The 22,696-nt window shown below is 42.9% G+C and overlaps 1 protein-coding gene across 1 annotated transcript; it reads right to left on the bottom strand.

The window, feature by feature from the left end:
• Positions 1 to 15,637: 15,637 nt before the first annotated feature.
• LOC145395036 (uncharacterized) lies at positions 15,638 to 21,589 on the bottom strand. The gene is made up of 5 exons (XM_080268780.1): positions 20,712 to 21,589; positions 19,833 to 20,017; positions 18,863 to 19,038; positions 16,046 to 16,320; positions 15,638 to 15,828 (listed from the first exon to the last, which is right to left on the bottom strand). The coding sequence occupies exons 1-5, from the start codon at positions 21,587 to 21,589 to the stop codon at positions 15,690 to 15,692; spliced, it is 1,653 nt and encodes a 550-aa protein (XP_080124906.1). The 3' UTR covers positions 15,638 to 15,689.
• Between the last annotated feature and the right edge of the window lie 1,107 nt (positions 21,590 to 22,696).

The following is a 22,696-nucleotide window of genomic DNA, read 5'->3' as shown; positions in this document are numbered from 1 at the left end:
GTTCCCTCGATTTTGGTAAGCAAATGAACTCACAACCAAATCCTTGACGATGTAGAAGAGGCAAAGTCTGAATGTGGACACTGATAAGTCACGAAATCTCTGTTTAATCATTCATATTGCCTCGACGGTTTATAATATAGCAAACGAACTCCCACAACCACAGTCTTGAAGGAGTGGAAGGTGTCAGGGTTTGTGGAGGGTGGAAAATTGTTCAGTCTCCCCTCGTAATTTGTATCGAAAATCGGTGAAAATTTGAGTGCATACGGACGCACAACCAGAACCTTGTTGAAATATAAGGTGGACTGTTTGAGTGTGAAGATACAGATTTGAAGTCTCTCCTGATTTTCTGTGTTGTCTCAAGAATTTATATAGAAAACAGACGCTTACAACCAAAGTCTTGAAGAGGTGGAAGCTAAAGAAAACGAACTCGAACCAAAGAGCTAAGGGAGTGGAAATTAAAAGATTGACTCTGGAGGCTGGTATGTTGTGGTCTGTTAATAATTCGTGTTGGCTAGAAAATTTCCACAGCAGGTGCTCACAACCAAAACCTGGATGTGCTGGAAGATGGAGGGATTTTTAGAACAGAGGAAAATGTATAAATCAAGGAGTAATCTAACGTAACCATTGCCTTGCTAGGATGTAAGGGGCAAGGATTATATGTTACCAATGCCTTGATGTTGATGGGTTGAAAGATGCAAGGACTGACTGGGTTGAGAGGCAGTGATGAAAGGGCAAAGTCTGATAGGACTGCATAAGAACCAGCCCTTCACCTCGACTTTTCCTTCAAGAGGGATGTGGTCGAGGAGAAGAGGATAGTGGAGGATGATATCTAGTGAAGTCACCCTTGATAATCCCTGCTGCCTCAAGAAGAAGAAGAAGAAGTAAAAAAAGAAGATGATGATGATGATGATGATGGTGATGGTGAAGAAGAAGAAATTAGCCCCAAACAGACTTCCATAACAAAGGCCTTGATGAGTGGAGGGTTCAGGATGGAAGGCAGCCCTGAATATGAAAACTGAAGCCTTGTGAAGCCTCTCCGGGTTGCCTCAAAAATCTCTTACATAACAGACTCGCACATCCAAACCCTTGATGTTGGAGTGAAGGTGGAAGGTCTGAGTGTAGAATTTTGATGTCTTTTAAATTTTTCACCCGTAATTCTTGTTGACTCGAGAATTTATAGAGGAAAACAGACTCTTACACAGAAGCCTTGACTGGAAAATGCAAAGTGTGAGCGTAATGTTTTGCTTTCTTCCTTGAGTCGTTTGAGATGCTGTGTTTCCTCAAAGACGTACACAGTAAATGAATTCACAACCAAGTGTGAGATGGAAGGGGGGAGGGTTGATTGGCGAGGGGGATATTTTACGAAGTCACCCCTGAAATATTACGGTTTATCAAGAATTCTTTGTTTTAGGGAGCAGAAAACCACAACAAAGGCGTCATGGGGTGGAAAAAACAATGGCGGATAATAATAATAATAAAAAAATCCACACATTAAACAACAGACTGACCCAAAAGTAAGGCCTTTATTGGATGGAAAAAGTAGGATTAGGGAGAAAATAAGGAACATTCACTCACTAGAAAACGATATTAGGGAAGGTAATCTTTAAGACTGGAGTGTCAAGTGTCAAGCTGGCGTGTCAAGAGTGTCATGCTGGCGTGTCAAGAGTGTCAAGCTGGCGTTAACACGTGAAATAAGCTGGAAAAGGACGAAAATCTGGGCCAAGTGAAGGTGAAAAGAGTACAGGAACAAAAACTTCTTAAAGGGTTGTGCGAGGGAAGAACCAGCACTCCTTCAAGATGGTACAAACATGGATAATCTCAACAGCAGGAAACTTGAGCAAATTTAACGTGTAATATTTGATTTTTGAATTTTGCTTTTCAGTAGGATGTAGCCTGTAGATGTAGAGCATAATATTTGGTGGAAACACATCATTTTTTCCATTCATTATTTCACATCAAACTTCTACGTACAGTCAAACAAAAGAAAAAAAAAAAGTATTGGCCATCTCACTTCACGTACCAGTTTCAGACACGGAGGAGGCATTGTGATATATGTGGCACTGTTTCATTATAAGTCCAAATATTGTCCTTGGTCATTATTGGAACTGGAAATCGCCTAAATCGTCACATATTGAATGGTATATTTTTAAAGGAAACATGTTAAATTGATTCATGTGTCCGCAAAACTCGCTCAATTTCTCTAACATCAATTCCCAGGTGCGCCATACTTGTTTGCTTGATTGTACGTGTGGAAAATAGGTCTTCAAATCTCCCTCAGGCTCCTACAACTCCCTCACAGATGAATAAAACTCGCGTGGGAGATTTCTAGAGTTGTGAAAACCGTGTGAGGGTTCAGTGATTTGTTTTGGAAGACGAGTGTGAGTGCTAAGACAATTTTGACCAGAGAAATGGTTAAATATGTGAAAATTATTTGTGTGAGTAGGTTGCAGTGACGTGTGAATAACTTGTAATAACTAGTAATATGGTGTGAGTAGCTAGCAGTGACGTGTGAATAACTCGTAATGAAGTGTGAATAACTAGTCATGATATCTGAATAACTTGCACTGATACTGTATGTGAATAACTCACAACGAAGTGTGAATAACTCATAACGATGTGTGAATTGCTGTAGCGACGTGTGAATAACTCAAACCGTCGTGTGAATAATCAGCAGTGACGCGTGAATAACTCATAGCGTGTGAATAACTAGTAGCGTGTGAATAACTCGTTTGGTAACTCCTGCATCTTTTTCAGAGCACATTTAATTGTTTTTTTTTTTTTTTGGTCATTAACAACCTCACCTGAGCTCAACAGGTAGTGTATAAATTCATTAACATCCTGCACGGTGTAATTTCTTTTCGTAATCACCTTTTTGGGTCGTGTAATGGCTGACTTAAGAGTTCGTAATGCCTCCTCCTGAGCGATTTATTTTGCGTGTTGTATCTTAACCCCTGTCTATAATATCAAGTCCTTTCAGTACCAGGCCACTCCTAAGCTAGATTTTTTTTTTTTTAAGATAGTCAAAGTATAACAAAGAAAGTCCTGGACTGGAGGTTTAATATCTTTCTGTATGTTGTTGATGTAAAATATAAATAAATAAATAAATAAACAGATGAATGAATAAATAAATCGCTAAGGAAGAGGAATTACGAAATCTAGGCCAAGCTGAATGCGGCCCTTATGTGTTTAGAAGTGACCACACGTAGGACCTAATTAGCAAACACTTAAGTGGCTTTACAACTGTAGATAATTCAATGTTGATGTTTGTTAGCGATGTTTCTTAGCAGCCAAGACTTGTGCTAACTTTTTGGCTGCGATGGTGCCGGTCTGAAGGAAAGCGTCTGGCATTAGTTGGATTTAGATTCAGAGTTCTTAGTTTTATCTAACTCTAGCCAGACGCCTTAATCCCGCAACGGTTGGCCAGAGACAAATCGCCCCCATGTCGCCCTGTCCCCTGCCATTTCGGTGTCCTCCCCCCAACACTCCCCTCTCTCATATACCTCTGTACTCTGTCCATTAGTTCTTATTTATCGATCTTTTTATTTATCTACTTACTTTTCCTATTGGTTTTTCCCTGAAGTGAACGAAATTGCTTAATATTAGCACCCTTAGTCTCTTGTGACTCGCTCTCCGTTGTATCAAATCATATGGCGTTACCTGGAATGAAAACTAGATTTGTCCCCACGCTAAGAGGGGTAATGGCGACCGGATCAACACTCAGGCTGAATGAAATCATCTAATAATATCTAGAGTGGCAGAATCCTAGAACTGTCCCTATCGTGAGACGGTTAACCGAAACGTAAACAAAGGCTCGCCCGTCGCAGCTGAAGAGTTAACCAGATCTTTGTTGTAGACCCACGTTGAGTTAGGCGTTTATATTTAGCGTTGACTGATGACTTTTAAGTGTAAGTTTTTAAGGTAATTATGACGAACACTTTCCAGAATTCAGTGGTAGTAGTAGCCCTGTGCTTTATTATTTATTATTGTTATTAGCCTCTGATGACGTGTTCTTTATTATATATAGTGCTGCCTTTAGATGATTTATTTAGCTTAGAAGTGATTTTGATCAAGGGGGTTTTATTATAGCTTTTACTAACTCCATCACAGTCTCTCCTAAGATTAAAGAAATCGTCTGGAGGTAACAATGACTAACTAAGGTCTTCTCATTCTAACTTGGCCTAAAATTGCCATCTCTCCATCTTGAATCCTGACTGGGAGCATAAGATTTACACTAGAATATGATGCTAGTCCCGAAGAAGTGTTATGGAAAGGACATAGAGCCGTAGGTTTGCCCATTTCTGAGCTACGTGAAATAAACCACAAGAGAACGAAATTTTGGGCCAAGTTAAGGTGGAAGAACCATAGAATACGTCACCTAATTACAGAGGCTTAACCCCTACGTGTGAGAAATAGCAGTTATTTTTAATGCACTGTAGTCAGGTTTGTAACAGTCAAAGATAATGTCAGGTTCAATAATATTTCAGTGGATATTGCAGCTAATTATTCCATTCTCAGGGGCGTCCTAGAGCCAGTACAGGGCAAACAGCATCGTCGAAACCTACCCCCACCCTCCCCACCCCAGCACATGACTTGTTAAACCTACCCCCACCCTCCCCACCCCAGCACATGACTTGTTAAACCTACCCCCACCCTCCCCACCCCAGCACATGACTTGTTAAACCTACCCCCACCCTCCCCACCCCAGCACATGACTTGTTAAACCTACCCCCACCCTCCCCACCCCAGCACATGACTTGTTAAACCTACCCCCACCCTCCCCACCCCAGCACATGACTTGTTAAACCTACCCCCACCCTCCCCACCCCAGCACATGACTTGTTAAACCTACCCCCACCCTCCCCACCCCAGCACATGACTTGTTAAACCTACCCCCGCCCTCCCCACCCCAGCACATGACTTGTTTTGATGCCACACTCTTGCACTAAGTGGTATACAAAGTGCCATATTGCTCACAAAATCTCCTCACTGCTGCTCACACTGCCTCATGCACTCTACGCCCTGCTATTCACACTGACTCTCTCACTCTAAGCTCTCACACTAAGTACCCCACCTTCATACTGTGTAACATCACATGCCTGCACATTACTGCTCACACTGTTCCATGGTCAGTACCCCATACATTGTCACACTATCCCTATATGGAAAAAATATTACTCTACACCCCCTCACACTATCCCCATATGCCCTCACACTTCACCACACACCCTCACACCACCCAACACCCCCTCATACTACCCCACAACACCCTCACACTTCACCACACACCCTCACACCACCCAACACCCCCTCATACTACCCCACAACACCCTCACACTTCACCACACACCCTCACACCACCCAACACCCCCTCATACTACCCTACACACCCTCACACTGCCATACACACTACCGGTATTACATATATGAATCAAAGATCGATATTTCGCTTTTCATTAACAAATAGACTTCAGTGGCATATTTAGCTTTGGTGCGAGCAAGGATTTAGGAATAGACCTACTCTCCCTCTCCCCATCCTCTCTCCTCTCCCATTCACCCCTCTTCTCTTCCCCTCCCCTTAGTATCTCCTCTCCCTCTCCCCATCCCTCTCCCCTTTCCCCTCTCGACGCCCCTGTTCACTAGCAAAGCTTCGAAAGACAAGTAATATCTTGTTTTTAGCACAGTATTTCGTTCGTGCATTGACAGGTAGAAGTTTAAACAGTTTGTACCAATCAACTTGCCTTTCCACCTTGTTCCGGTAATTGTCTTCCACTCACCTTCTCAGTGGCTAAATCGTGTGGTGGAATATCAAAGTCACCTGTCCGTGGATCAAGGTCACTTTAAGAAATAGTGGTATATACGTACTTGGATTTAGTGGGACATCCGCGAACCTTGTGTTATGTTTTGGGTCTGGTGTCACGACCGCGGATTTGATGTTACGTCCGTGGGTGTAGTGATGTGTCTGTGGATCTTGTGTTGTGTCAGCAGATGTAGTGTTTCAGCAAGTCCTGATGAGTTTCAGATCCCACAGAGCCCTAGAATCACAAAACACTAGAGTCGCGGAGCACCGGAACCGAGCGGCACTAGATTCACGAAGCACCGGATCCTCTCAGCCCCTGATTCAAGCAATACTAGAGCCGTAGAGTACTAGACTGATGAATCATTGACTTCGTGGAGCATTAGACTCACAGAGGACAAGATTCAAGGAGCTCTTGATTCACGGAGTACTAGATTTACGAATTGGTGGCAGCGATATTCCTCTTCACGAGGGCGCCACCACCTCCACGCTCACCACGACCACGAGCGCACCTGCCTAGTCATCCCACGCAGCTGCTCTTCATCCTACAGTACAATCCCGGAGTCGTTTGAGATCTTTACTACCTGGCTGGGTGTCACTACGTATTAGACCTGTAGAGTACGCTCCATTCCCAAATTATTTTAACATTTACCACATGAGCTGTTATTTGGTAAGGTAATTTCAGTCTAAATGTACAGAATATATGAATTTTGTGACTATTTTTCTTATGGAGATTTTTCATTTTTAAAAGTCATGCATGAAGTTGATCTTAAAGTTAGTTTTTGGTACCTTAAAAGCGACACAGCGCGAGTCTGAAACACAAGTCTTTAATATTATGGAACTCGTTGCTACACTGTAAGATAAACGGCTTCAGTAGATTAAGCGTATGAATAAATGTATGCATAATAATTTACCAACACGCTTTTATTTATATATATATTTTTTACTGAAATTCACGCTGAAAAACTTCACTGCAGCATGATGTTATTTTTTAGAAGTACGAATGTAACCATTTTTTTTTTTATCCTAACCTGGGATTCAGTTAGCCGCTTCAGAACGATGCCGTCTGTGTTTTATTATATTCCTGCTACCAACATACGATTATATTAAGATTAGGAAGGATCAAGGGGTGAAAAATATGCTTGAGTATGCTAGAGGCTATTCCTAAGGTTATTTTTATTGTTGGTAGCAGGAACAGTGTAAAGGCGTCATGGTACCGAAGGGGTTAAGCAGAAGCAGACTTTGTTATGAGTGCTGTGTGCCTGCTCAAGTAGTGCTCAAGTAGGCATAAATAATCACGGTTAAAGACAGCATATTCCCAGTAAAGATAAGAATTCCTTTAAGTGTGACGTAAATGAGGCGCTGAGAATTGGAGAGAAGAGCGCCAATATGCCATAAAGTAGGATTTCAGGGCTTAAAATAAAGGGAATTTACTTCTTTACTTTGCTTCTTATTATTAGCGATTGTCTACCTTCATTTCTTAGCGCCTCAACTCGTCTGTGCAAATCGTCTGTCGTGGATGAGATTGTCAAGAACAGTGATGACTAAAATTATATTATAACGACTGCAAACACAATACATCATGACAAATTAGTATTACACCTGGGCAAGAGTCTTCACACCTGTCCATACTCCCTCCAATTCCATCACCTGTTAACTATAATTTATGTCTGAAAATGGAGTATAGTTAATGACGATGGAGTTGGAGTGAAGGGGTGTTGACGGGAGTGGAAATGGTGATGTCGGAGAGTAATTCTGATTTGGAGTGGACCAATTCATTCATTCCCTCAATTCTTTTTGGCGTAACTTATTTGCAGTGGATGAAGGGCCAAGATAACCGTAGGATCATTTGACTAAGTGATGCATTTTCCCTTTTCAGGTACTGGAGAGGGACGCCTTCACGTGGTGGACTGATATCACCGGTTGGCTCCACTGATCGGTTATGCAAACGTTCCTCCCTATCCTCGTAAACGTCCCTCCCTTTCCCCCTAAACGTCCCCCTAAATGCCTCTCCCTATCCCCCTAAACGTCCCCCTAAATGCCCCTCCCTATCCCCCTACAGGAGGATGGTGGGCTGCAGGAGGAGGGCAGATTCAGCCTGCAGCCCACCGGGTTCACATTCAGATTAGCGTGGCGTTTCAACTACCATTACTGTTATTCCCATTTTCCTTTATGGCCTCATCTGTGTCCTGTATTAGTGTCAGGCAAATATTTGTTGGTTTAAGATAGTATCCCTTAATTTATGTCTTCTTTTAGCCTTTTTCTGTGAGGTTCTCTGATTCTAATGATATTTTCTCTTGTTAGCTGAAATATAAAGCAAATTTTGACGCATGGTTATTGAAACAGGATAGACGATGCGGTGTTTCGGGATTATTTACCCCGTGTTTCAAAATGCAGAACACATTAAGTTCCATTATTTATTTATTTATTCATTTGATGTATAGCTGTAGACATTAATATCAAACACCTTTTTTAAAATCCAGGAATTATGAAAATCTTACAAAATATTTAGAGAATCTTTGTTCGGCTTTGAAAATCCCAACACTGCCTTTCAAAAATCTTTACTCACTCTTTCGTTATTTATGTCAAAGCGGTGGATCAGTATTTATGTCCACAAGGTACACACGGTAGCCGAAAGGAGTATACTGAGACTCTGATGTTCGTTGATGTATGGTTTTGGCGATATTTCCTCTTGTATTTTGATATACCTGGTAATTCTGGGCAACTAAAATTCAAGAGTGACGTCTAATTGTGTTCCAAGCTTGAGTGACGTAATGAAATTTGAGATACGATTATTGAGATGGGATAGACAGTGCAGTTTCAAAGCCATTTACTCTATTTCAAAATGTAGAGCACAGTAAGTCTCCATAGTTCGTTCTCTCTCTCTCTCTCTCTCTCTGCACAGATATCGTTCAGTTGCCATTTTTTTTTTTTTTTTTTTACATGATGAGGGATGGAACAGACTGTCTTGAAAAACTTTTCGTGTATGCGTCTAGAATGTACGGTCGGGCACAAAAGTTTGCTTACTCTTCCACTGCGTCTGCTTCACATTTTGGTGCGTGTGTGCGTTACTTTCCCTCCTGACGCATCCTGTGAGAAAGAATCCTGTTTTGGAAGAGAACTATAAGCCTCCCAGTTTTTCAATATTAGAAGAGGAAGGTGAGAAGTCAGACAGGTGTAATTTTAGGCAAACTTTTGTACCCCCTGTCCTGCTTAATTAATGAAAATGGAAAATGAACAGGGTTTGTAATTCTGTGATACTGAGAAAAAAAAAAACTATATATTTGTTAGTTTGCTTTCAAAATAATGTAACTTTTCAACAATTACATTATCACTAGTATTCATGGCCAGCTAAATTCTAACCCTTTGCTTTGTAAATACACATAAGGATTATATACTTTGCTCATACATCAGCTCTTGTCTGTGTTATTAAATCCAATTGTATGGCTGATCAAGAAAGCTCGTGTTGATTTAAATTAAGACGTCGATCATTGTAACGTTAGGTTCTTATGCCTTTCTCTACGATGACGTCTCTTATTTCTGCTGGAGAGGGACGCCTTCACGTGGTGACACTGATATAACCACGCATCTCCACTGCCCAGGTATAGAAGAGTCCCTCAACTTCCTCCCTATCTCCCCCAAAGAAAGATGGTGGACTGCAGGACGGGAGCATCGTCCTGCAGTCGACCGGGTTCACGTTTCAGATGACACAGGGCCACAACTACAGTCACAACTATTACTATCAGACTATTTTCTCAGCTTAGAAGGCCTTGTGCAATAGAGGGGATAAAGATAAAATTCAGGCCTTTACAAACCACTTCTAGACGTCTTCCTAGGCTGCAACACATCACGAAACCAGACTAAATAAAGTATAAGAGACGTCATTGCACTGAAAGACTTATTAGTATTTATGCAACATGGCAAATTTAGGGATCTTAAGGTGGTGTTCTAAGTGGCTTTTGAGATCTCGCAACACCATTTCTTTAGTGATTTATTCTGCATATTACACCTCCATATTCTCCTGTGTGTTTTACTGATGCAAACCATGTCGATACTTAAACCAGCTGAATAGTATTGAGGAGCAGGTTAAGGAAAATGTTAAATAAATCGCTAAAGATGAGGTGCTACAAACCTCTACTGTCACCTGGAATATACCTGTAAAGCCCACCTGTAATAATGCTTTAGTAGACGACAGGATTCATGTCAGTGGTTTCCGAGATGGTTAGTACTTCATTCCAGCTTTGGAGAAACCTAAGAATCCTTGTAGACTTCCTTCAGTTTCACCATTAAATTCCCTGTGGACCTCCTTCAGTTTCACCATAAAACTATTCCTGTGGACCCTCTTCACTTTCACCATAAAAATCCCTAAGGACTTCACTATAAAAATCCCTATGGACCCCCTTAAGCATCAATGCAAAAATCCTGTTGGACTCCCCTTCAATTTCTCTATAAATACTACTGTGGTTTCCCTTTAGTTATTACGGTAAGAATAATGAAGAAATCCCAGTGGACCTCTTTTAGTTTTCATTACAGAAATAATGAAGAAGTTCCTTTATTACCCTCTTCACTATTCACCATAGCAATGATGATGGAGGAAAATTTATTATGAAGGGGACACAAGACTAGAGATTTCACCAACTACTAGACTGAAAGAAAAAAAAGAAAATGGAATCTAGAAAGCCTGTTGCAGCCTGTCCTTCCTTCCTCCCAGAATGTGTGTAGCAATATGAAGGTTACCCAGCTCTGCCTCACAGCAATACTTGAGTCTTGTCATTAGGATCCATGTTCACAAAAGTTTTATTGTTCACTTGAAGAGTTGGCTTTGCTGTGGGAGTTAGGTTATGGTCTTGGTGAACTTTTTTTCCCCTGTTACGTCAGATAATTTTTTCTAGTTCATTTATGTTTGTTGTGGAAATATATATTTTTCTCTCTTCGTAATGAGAATCATACAGAGACCAGCTCTTTCACATTTCTCGTGTTTTAACATTTGTAGCTTTTTTCGGAATTTGCCAAATATCTTTATAATCTAGATTCCACAGTAAGCCTTCATTAAGGAGGTTCATCCATTCATATGTAAACAAATACAGCATGGCCACGTTGCTTTATGCTTGTCTGTAAATGCAGGAGGATACTGACCATGAATATCAAACGTGGAGCTGGGGGACACCATAACTGAACCCCAAGTGAGAAACTGTACACAAACTTCTTAAGTGGAACCAGAGGGGACTTTATGTAGACCCCAGATGTGGAACTAGAGGCCATTGTATGTGAACCCCAATGCGGAACTGGAGGAGAGTGTACATGAACCTTAAATACCGAATCCCAGACTAGAAACCACTGGCATATTCCCTGTGTAACCCTTTTGTAATCACGTAATGTACTCTCTGTGTTCTGTATATTGCTTTCGTGGTTTGTACTTAAGTTGTAAATCATGTCACTTTGGCCCTTTTAATATGCGTAATATATTAGACATGTTAGTATAATAATTGTGTTCTGTAAGTACTCTCCAGAATGTTTCATAGTAAGAGGCAGTACATGTGGTGCTCTGAAAGGCAAGGACTCTTGTTGTTTTATCAGACTCCGTAACACCTCTTGCTTAGCGACTTAATTTGCAAGTTACACCTTCACCCTCTCAGGACTTACATAGGCGTTTTTGTTTTTTTGTTTTTTTTAATACAAATTATTTCTCTAGACTTGGATTTTCATTCGCATTAAATGGATATGAAGTCTGTCACTGAAGAAATTAAAATAAGGTGTGTAATCATATTCTCAGTGCATTCTTGTACCTGGACTAATAGTTTTTGCGAAGAAGGGTGGGTAGGGTCATGTAAGAAGGTGGGAGGGAGGATGAAATGCACCGTTGACAAGACAGGACAGACACCACAGGCACCTGCTTACCTGGTCTTCAAATCCTGAGAGAGATAATGCTGACGACGATTAGTTAAACTGATAATTATGCTAGAAAATATTTTGCCCTAACATGCAATCTGGTTAGCTAAGGAAGAGGTGTTGTGAAGGCTACTACGTCAACTGGAACGCATCTTAGTGGCAAGTGTGGGCCTCGATCCTTGTTATTGATGTTCTTAGAGACGTTCTTTGCTAGTTGGAAGTTCTTTCTTAACATGGAAAATAGTGTTATAAATACTGATGAACATGAGTAATAGCATAAACTGATAATGGATTTTTCTTGTGCACGCCAGACTACATTGCAGCTAGCCGTGGAGCCAGGCGCATCCTCTGAGACTCTACCATACTCCTAAATCACATCCTCCAAGACGCTACCATACTCCTAGATCACATCCTCTGAGACTCTACCATTCTCCTAAAAAAATTGAATATTTTTTACTAAGAATTTCAATCAATTTGTATGAGAAACAGGTCTCCATAGCAACGAAATTTTGCGAGAAATAGTTTGGTCTGACTCAAAACTCATCACCTTGCCAAGAACAGCGAGTCTTCTGGCCTGTGAGTGGCTCTGTGGCTAGCAAAGATGGCGCCTGGTTTGCTTCAAACATGTAAAGGCAGCTGAAATGGCCGTATTCTGAGTGGTGTCGGACGCTTCGTAATGCCTTTTCATAAGCGATTTATTCTGAGTATTACGCCTCACTAACCTCTTGTATCTGAAGAAAATTTGTTGATATGAAAAGCGATATAAACAACATAGAGAATACTGAGCCATAATACTCCAAATAAATCGTAAAAATAAAGGTGTTACGAAGCTTCCTCTGCCTCTCAGAATGTGACCCTAAGATTCACGTAACTTACAACCAGTGCCCTGTCGTAACTGATTAATTATTGCAGGAAGAACGAGGGACACAGGGAGAGACACTGTATTCTTAATGTAATATACGTAGTTACGATCATTTTCTTCCCGTATTTTTTTTTTTTCCCAGGAGGAAGGAGAAATACAGAAAGATTTTGTATTTTCAGTATTATAGCCTTCCCTTGTAAGTTAGTTTTATTTATTTTATTTATTTATTTACTTATTTTTTTGCAGGAAAAACAAGATAAATGTACACCTTGATTTCTTCCTTCTTTGGCCCGTAAGAAAAAAAAAAATCTTAGTTACGAAGAATTATCGAAACTCTGATTTTTTTATTTACTTATTTACTTACACATTTATTCTATTTATTTATTACAGGAAGAGCTAGTCAGGTGGGAAGATTCTGCAGTTTCCTCTCCTTGTCCTTCCTCCCTGTAAAAACCTTTCTCAGTTGCGACAGTGAATTGATCGTAAGTTTGTGAATAAAGTCCAGATCTGCGTAAGGTCTCGTCCACACCAAATGCGGGCGGGTGTGGGCGTGTGTGGGTGGGTGTGGGCGGGAGTTATGCACTACTCTAGCCCATACAAGCGACCACACTCGCTTCGGGCGGGTGCGGGCGGGAAGTTCCGTGGGTGAAAGCGATACAGTACTCCCGCCCGCACCCGCATGGTTTTTGGTGAGGACGAGCCCTAATAGTGAAGATTTTTTTAACTACCCTTAACCCACAGCTCAGCACCTACTTGAAATATATATATACATAAACGATAGTCGCTCAGGGTTGGCTGGTTTGATTACTGTTGTTGTGTTTGTGTTTGTACCTTTCCACCATCTGCGTCACCATCTTGATCAAATAAACCTTTACCACACCGTATGTTGGTCCCAAAGATGTGGATGTTTATTTGTGTGACCTCTGTAGTTGTTATTGAGGGTGATTATTGTAGCTATCGTTGTCGTTGGTGATTATTTGGCCATTATCATCATCATCATCATCAACAACAACAACATCATTATTTTCAACCCTCATCATCATCATTGCTATCGTCATTGTCCTCCTCCGCCTCCTTCTCCTCCTCCTCCTCATCATCATCATCATCATCATTTCTCCCTCATCATCATCGTTATCGTCACTGTCTTCCTCATCACCAATCATTTCATTCTCCTTCTTATCATCATCATCATCATCATCATCATTTCAGTTTCATCATCATCATCATCATCATCATCCTCTAACCACTTCATTTCAGCTTCATCACCACCATCATCATCATCAGCGTCATCATCATCCAACCACTTCATTTCAAAGTCCCTGAGCTGAATAAAATCATCCGATTAAAATACGAATAATAATTAGAAATACCATCATAACGAAGGGCCTGTTTTCCCGTTGTTAAGGAAGCTCCCTAACACCTTTTCCTAAGCGATTTATTATACTGCACCTTACTGTCCCCTTCTGTGTTATATAAACCCTTCCAGTATCACCATACTCTGCATAACGTACCGAAGGAGATTAACCACTCATCCCAAAATAAATCGCTATGGAAAAGGCGTTAGGGAGTAATAAGAAAGACAAAACTGATAATAGCTGTCTTTATTACTCTCATTCTCAATCTCTATCACCATGTTACAAAAGTTAAGCATGCCACACTATCATTACAGTATCATAGTATCACCAGTTACGTATTTGCCTTACTGTATTTTCTCCTGTATTCTCACCTATCTTGCTACCTCCAGACGGTTTCCTTCATCTCCTGTAGTGAAGGGGTTGATGGAGGCTCAGTCTAACCCCCTCCAGTTCGAACAGTCTCCACTAAGCTGAATAGAATCGTCTGAAGAGAGATTTTAAAATATATATAAGACGCCCCTGGTTTGATGGAGCATTAAAGAAAACGAGGAATTTGAATTTTTGTTTTTCTTACGCATTGTTGCATTTTCCAGTTTTATTTAATTTTGGAGTGAGTTTTCGGATGGGGGTGGTTGACACAGCATTCATTAACCCCTTCCACACGAGAGATTGTTTGGAATTTGAATAAGAAGATATGGGAGTGGCAAAAACGCACCAAAATAAGAATTCATCGTGGTTACATAAGTTGAATATCTGAACGAAAGTATTATGCCACTAACTCACGGCTCTACGTAATATTCTCTCTCTCTCTCTCTCTCTCTCTCTCTTTATTGGGGCTGACTCGTGCATTATTTCCTGCAATGCGTCGCTTATGCTCTGGTCCCGGGGGTCGATATGGCGTTACGTGAAGCTAGTAAACAACACCAAACTTGCCTCTGCTCCCGAATTTCTTAGTTACGAGGGAGATATTTGTCCTTTTTCAGCTCATTTCCTGTAGCTTAGTGGCAGAGGAAGACAGTTCAACTTCAGTATCATTTCCACCGCACTTCTTCGTGACTAACAAAATCATTCCAGTGTTAATATTTCCTGTGTTCCTATATTTTACACTGCACTTTTTTTCTAACATAATAATTCCTTTGTTAAATTCTTGCTTCAGCTCAGCAGTCATGTTAAAACGAAAATATCACTATAATTCGTAGCTACGTGTCAGAAATGCTGTTTGCGCCTTCATCTCCACATCTTTAAAAATTCGACTGACGCTCCTTCCTGTGATATCCTTCCCTCCTCCATCACCCACTTATTTATTTATTTATTCATTTATCTGTTTATTTCTTGAGCTAATGAAGAGTAATTCGAACCAGCTTGACAGTCACTGAATAGTTTAGCTCATCTGGAAATCTCTCAGTCATGTAGTTATCATCAATACCCTTTTTACTCCAACATGACCTACAGTAGAATTGCCATCTCTTCACACCGAGTGCTGAGTTATAACAAGAAATTAACACTAAAATATTGTGCTAGTGACGATGAAGTGCCAAGGAAAGGATATTGAGCCATAGTATTGTCTTATTATGTCACTAGCCCTTCTAAAATCAGCTGCAAAATGACAAAAACGAGGACCAAGGTAACATAGACCGACTATAGGAGCGTAGTTCAACAGTCCTTTAAATTTTCAGGCCTATGGGAGATAATTCAAGGCTCCTGCACTTCTCAAGGAATTTTATAGACTTTCGTGACCGTCTTGAGAAGCGGTCGCCTTACTGAGACTTTTTCCTAAGAACCAGCCGCCTTACTGAGAAACCTTCCTTGTTGTGAGGGGCTCGAGGTGCACCCTACCGCCCCTCCTCACACCCTCCACTGCGGCGGTGGGTGGGGGGGTCAGGGGTAGGTCCCTCACCCTGGCGTCTGTTGATGGTGCCTTGGGAGACCTGAAGCAAAGAAGGATTAGATTAGCGCCTATTGACGAAAGGAGAGTCATTGAATAATTTTCCCCTGAATACGACACGCAATAATCACATTTATATCCAGGTCCCAAACTGTACTGCTGAGTGAGGATGGACGGAGGGGAAATACTGAGCCTGATCATCACAAAAGTCGAACCCAAGCTCTTCCACTTGTGATTATGACGAGCTAACCAATACCCACCTGAATGGGAGTTTACGCGGCGGGAGGACGGAACGTGAAGCCTCTGGAAACTGCGGTACTGGATTCTTTGCCGCAGGGACCGATAAGCCTTCCAGACCTTGACCGTAACCCATGACCGTTCTGGCTGTGTCTATGGTACTGTTCGTGGCTAGGGACCCGCCCACTATCTGCGGGCGGGCAAGGACCGTGGAGTGGGTGTCCGTGGGCGTGTTGGCGCGGGCGGGCGTGACCAAGGGTGGGGATAAACTCTCTTGTGAGGATACTCGTGACAAACTCTGCAGGCAAGACGAAAGGAGTTAATAAAAGAACAATAACATACACTACGGAAATTAAACCCCATTCACTTCAACTAGGCGAGACGGATATAAAAGATCAATAGCGTAAACTACAGAAATTACACTCTTTTCACTTTAATTTGGCCTAAAATTGCCGTCTCTCCATCTTGAATGCTCAGTTGTAACACGAGACTGACTCTGAAATACGATGCTGGTTACTAATGCTATGGAAAGAATGTAGAGCCGTAATATTAACTTTTTCTGCCACTGAGTTACGTGAAATAAATTGGAAAAAGACAGAAATGTAGACCAAGTTAAGGTGTAAGGTCTGTAGTTACTATCTGTCTAGGAGTAAATGATGATTCTGTACATATGCATTATCACCATCACACCACACTACACCACATCGACCCGCCTCACACCACGACTACCTAAACACTCCACACAACACCAGAACCACACATGCTACGCTGCATTATATAACACTACACCTGCCACACCACACCACCACCTAACCGCACCACATCCACCACACCTACATACCACCCAGTCCCACCCTACCCCACCCAACCACACCACACCACATCCTACACCACACCCCATCCAACCATCCCACACCACCCAACCACACCACCCCACCCCACCACTCCACCACACCACACCACACCACACCACACCCCCGCCTCCCCGCGCCCTGGTGTTGCAATCAATGACCCACCTGGCGCCTTGTTGCCCTACCTACCTGCCTTCCGGTGCTCACATTACCTGTCTGGCTCATAAATCCACAGGTATTGATCCCACACACTCTTAGCTCACCCTCAACCTACTTACTTTGCTCACTGTGTTACACCTCGCCACGACACACCACAGCACAGCACACTACACCTCGCCACTACACTGTTCCACACCTCACCATCACACACCTGCCTCACCACAGTGCACTACACCTCACCACTACATACTTGCCCCACCGCACTACCGTACACTATAAGCTACCCTACACAATATTGCACTCCAGTCCATCTACCACGCCACACAGCACCACACCACACCATACTTGTACCACACCCACCCCACCACTACACCACATCCACCTCTCAAAAATATTCAACCACATCATACCACACCTACTCCACTACCACACTACACTACCACACCCTACTACCACACCACACCACCACACCCCACTACCACATTACAACCTAGCTGCCTCAAAAATCCTAAGTATTGATCTAACCCACTTATAAATCATTTGCCACCTGCTTATACCCACCTGCTTACTGTGTTCACCTACTTCCCTTGTTCACCTCTGTACTTTGTTCACCTGCTTGCTTTGTTCACCTGATTACTTTGTTCACCTGCTTGCTTTGTTCACCTGATTACTTTGTTCACCTGCTTACTGTGTTCACCATTTCAGCTGAATAAAATCGTCCGGCGTTAGTTGGAACAAAGAGAGGGAGAGAGAGAGAGAGAGAGAGAGAGAGAGAGAGAGAGGGGGAGAACTGCGGCATAACTCGCATGCTAGAATGCCTTACATTGTGACAGAGTAATAGTTAACACGCACACAAACGTACACATTACTCTTACGTACATGTAATCATAGATGAGTGGTACACATACCCTGCGTTTTTTCATTAATGTTTAAGTACACACACACACACACACACACACACACACACACACACACACACACACACACCATGATCCATAAAAAAAAACTACGCCATAACTAAGCCAGCTGACTCTTGACATTTTGTGAGGACGTACACACACACACACACACACACACACACACACACACACACATACACACACACGTATGTGCACGTGTATTTAACACACACACTTCACACCTACCCACAAACACATACACATTTCATATCGACACATACACACACGCAAACACACATAAACACATTTCACACCCGATCATGCACGCACATACACACGCAAGCACTCAAGCTCACACACGGACGCGCACTTACACAAACAGACAAACAGACAGACAGACAAACATTCGGACGGACGGACAGACATATAACTCATAAGGTGTCAAACAGAAACTCAGTCGCCAAGGAGGTGTCAGACAGCCTCCTAAGCCCACAAGGTGTCATAGGGAGAGTCAATCGCTAATCAAGAAGTGTCAGGGAGCATTCTAAGCCCACGAGGTGTCATATAGCAAGTACGTCGCTATGGAAGAAGTGCATAAGGACGTTTTTTTTAATTCTTTATACTTACGACAACTTTTTTTTTTTTTATGCAAGGAAGAAGGAACTATAAACCAGGAACCCACAAATTGTTCCCTAAAAGAAAAACAAAAACAATATAACAGAGAGCAGTGCACGCCAGAGCTGATTAAAAAAAAAAAATTATTATTGAGGATTTTCTTTACCTTGTGGAATGCTCACTTCGACCTTCTTAAAAATCTCGTCTTTTGGTTTTCAGTTCCTTAACTAACCTAATTTAGAATGTAACCCTCACTTACTAGATCTAACCTGACCTAATTTAACCTAACTTAATCTAGAACAACGCCCGTACTCACCTGATCCTGCCGTGACCTGCCGTGGCCGCTGCCGGAGAGGTCAGGTGCGGAGGTAGCTTTGTGCAGGTCCCTGGGGAGGCCGTTGGGGGTGTCTGCCACTAGGTCATCCATGGAACTCAGGCGACGCAGACGGGGACGTAGGGCGCGGGCACGTTCGGCTAAGTACATGGATTCATCTACAGGATAAAGAAGAAGCAGGGGATTCAACACCTTTACGATGATTTTTAGCTCATGTTTATCTATAGGGAAAAGAAGAGGATTCAACACTTTTACGGTGAACTGCAGGGAAAAGAAGAGGTATCAACACTTTTACGGTGAACTGCGGGAAAAAGAAGAGGATTCAACCCCTTTACGATGATTTTATTTTGTTTATCTTCAGGAAAAGGAGGAAGGAGGATTCAGCATTTTTACGATGATTTTAGCTTGTGTTTACGTGAAAGAGAAGAAGGAGGAGGATTCAACACTTGTACAATGATAATAGTTTATGGCTGAAGAGTCACACTATCGTGACCATGAAATAGGATACAAAAACCCACAATGGCAGACGAAAAAAGATGTATTCCAAACAGTTTCGCCGACAGCTGTCGCCCTCTTCAGTAGATCCACTGAAGGGCGACAGCTGTGGCCAAAAATGTTTGGAAATACATCTTTTTTCGTCTGCCAGTGTGGTTACTACAATTTCAGCTCATGTTTGCTACCGTCAGGCGATTCTTTTCTTTTATAGTTAACAGATAGGTGTAGTATTGCTGAGGTAGGGAAACAGCAGATAGACAGATAGACAGACAGACAGATAGGTGGACAGACAGAGAACCCTTACCTAGACCCAAATTCTGTTTATAGTTATCGGATAGACGTAATCTTGCACGCCTAGGGACAACACTAGATAGACAGGCAAATAGACAGAAAGACAGACAGATAGACAAATACATAGATAGATCAATGCGTAGATAGATAAGTGTAGAATCCTTACGTAGGCTCAAATTCTGGGTGTAGTTGACGGAGAGGTGTAGGCCAGCGGGTGTAGGAACAACAGAAGAGTACCTTTGTAATTGTAGTTCCCCCCCGTCCCTCTCCACTAGGGGCGCGTCCTGGGGGGAGAGGGGGGACAGTCTCCGGGGCCTGGCTATCCCCATCCCCCCCAGCTGCCCCAAGGGTCTGTGGGTAGTGGAGATATAGTGAGCAGGATAGGCAGGCATCATCCTTATCGTCATCAACATTATCAGTAGTAACATTATCAACATCATCATTTTCATCATCATCATCATCATTATCATTTTCATCAACATCATCATCATTATCATCTTCACCATTAATCATCGACATTTTCATCACTATCATCATCATCATCATCCTGCCTCAGTTCATCATCATCATCATCATCATCATCATCATCCTAACCTTATTCATTAAGTAAGAGGCAGAAACAGAAAGAAAAAAATTACACATACAGAACAACTACAGTATAACACATCGTGCTAAATACAATTGTAAGACAGGAAGCGAGTCAGATCCGTTCAGGAAGTATGTTGATAAATGTGTGTGTGTGTAATTCCGGGTCGGTCAGGATCACTTGATGGTCGTGATCGTCAGCTTTTACTCTCCCGGAAGGGAGCTGAGAGCTCATATAGTCCAATCTAAGGGCAAGGCTGTGACCTTCACACTCGCACACACCCGTCCCCTTGCTCAAGGGGGACAGTAACCACCCACTTCGTCAGTGAAACTTTTCGCAACCTGAGCGAGGCGCGAATTCCCGTCCACCAGTTGGCAAGCGAGAGCGTTACCACTGCACCAGCGAGCGGTGTGTGTGTGTGTGTGTGTGTGTGTGTGTGTGTGTGTTTAAGTAACTAACCTGGTATTAGGCAAGTCGGACCTGCTATGCCACTCCCTTCCCAGCACCTTCTGTCGACTCTCCAGATACAGAGCCGCCAGAGTCAAGAGGTCCAGCTCTCCGGTCCCCGCCCCTCTCACGTCACTCTCGTCGGTCCGCCCTTCCTGTCGATCGCTGCTGTGGCTTGTGCGTCGACTCCTTTGGCGCGGGGAGGTGTCATCGTGGCTTCGACGTCGGTGGGAGGCCCTAGGGGAAGTGTCGAGAGAGTTACGGAGGGACAGAGGCAGACGAGTACCAGCGCTTGCGGGTCCAGAGGGTAGCGATTTCCTGCTTGGCCCCCTGTGACTTTCAGCAGATTTCGCGCCCTGGCCTCCTCCCGCTACGGCGTCAATAGGCTCAGGGCGCGGCAGGTGCTCGTTTGGATCTCTGAAGGGGTCGTCTGTTCCGTCAGGCTGTCCTCGGAAACAGGGAGAGGTGCCATCGCCCTCGTAGGTGAAGCCTCGATCCTGCTCCGTGTTCTCGCTGGTGATGGCGGGAAGGAGGGTCAGGAGCATCAGTTTTCGGTATCGCTTGAGTTCTCGCATCATGGCCGGGTCGTTGGCCAGGCGACGACGGGAGAGCTCGGCGATGGTGTGGGTGATGTCGCTACTCGTTGTCGTTGTTGTCGTTGTGGGTGCTCCCTTCACGTCCACACCAACACCAACACCAACACCAACACTACCGGCACCAACAACACCCACACCAACACTACTGACACCAACACTACCAATACCAACACCACCAACACCATTACTAATCTCCTTTCCCACCACTCCCTCCCTCCCTGTCCCATCCCTGTTCCCCACCAATACATCCCTAACCATCCCATCCCTAAATTCTCTTCCAGCTCCTGCCTCCATGCCAACTCCTTCCTCCCTTACCACTCCCTCGCCCACTATCCCCTTACCTAGAGCCAGACCCTCCTTGCCCACCAGCTCATCCCTCGAAATGGTCTTCTTCCCACTACCATTGCCCTTGCCCTGTCTTGCCCCCGTGCCCGCCCTGCTGGTGCCCATGGTGGCGGTGGTGGTGTGGATGGAGTCTCTTCTGGTTAGTGGTCCTGCTAAGGGGTTTATCCTGTCCATTCTGCCGCTTTATCGTACTTCATCTCCGCCCCTCGCCCTACGCCATGACACCTCGCTCTTCATTGCTCTATTCTCTCAGTAAAGAAAAATGAAATATAACAGCAGAGAGCGCCACACCAAATTCAAAAAAGGAACTGCTTATAGAGAACTTTTTTCTAATGTATATTCCTTAATTTGGAGTTCAACATTCCGTCAGAAATATAGAGAACACCAAACCAAAACGCAAAAAAAAAAAAAAAAAAAAAAAAGAGTACCTGTAGGGATTATGTTTATGTATTTTTAGTTCTCTGAGGGACAACACTGTTTCAGAAACTCTTATACTTTCAGACTACGACTGAAACGAACCAAACCTGCATCACATCCCCTCTCAGATACGTTCCTGTGGAGATCTAACAGGTTTAGGATTTGAACCTATTTCTTAACACTGTGATCCTCCTTGTGACTCTCTTACCCACCCACAACCCCTCTCATTATTTACACCATAATCTTTTTCACACGTGGTTTGATAGAGGTGCCTCAAAATCATCTAATATTTGAAGGTGTTTTTGATAAGCATGGTAATCCGTTTGCCGTTCGCACACACTGAAATTCATAGCCAGTGTAAGAAAGACAGTTCTTATGGGTCGTGGTATAGATTTTTTTACAGGTCTAGACACACCAAAATTTTCTATAATATTTCTCCCTAGAAAAACACAGTATTACGTAAATTGGTCTATTATTTTTTAATTATTCACTTCTGATTTTAATACCACCACACACAGGACGCCTTCCGCCTTTGCAGATTAATATTTTCACAGCACATTCAAAATTACCGACGCATTTCGGGAGCAACTCAGACCGTGGTATTTGGGAGGGAGTGGATCAAGTAAGAGTCATATTTCT

This window comes from Coenobita brevimanus, chromosome 29 (assembly GCF_032717465.1).
Source record: "Coenobita brevimanus isolate Jiangsu-jjx chromosome 29, ASM3271746v2, whole genome shotgun sequence".
Taxonomy (NCBI): domain Eukaryota; kingdom Metazoa; phylum Arthropoda; class Malacostraca; order Decapoda; family Coenobitidae; genus Coenobita; species Coenobita brevimanus.
This window is presented reverse-complemented; position numbering and strand designations above follow the sequence as displayed.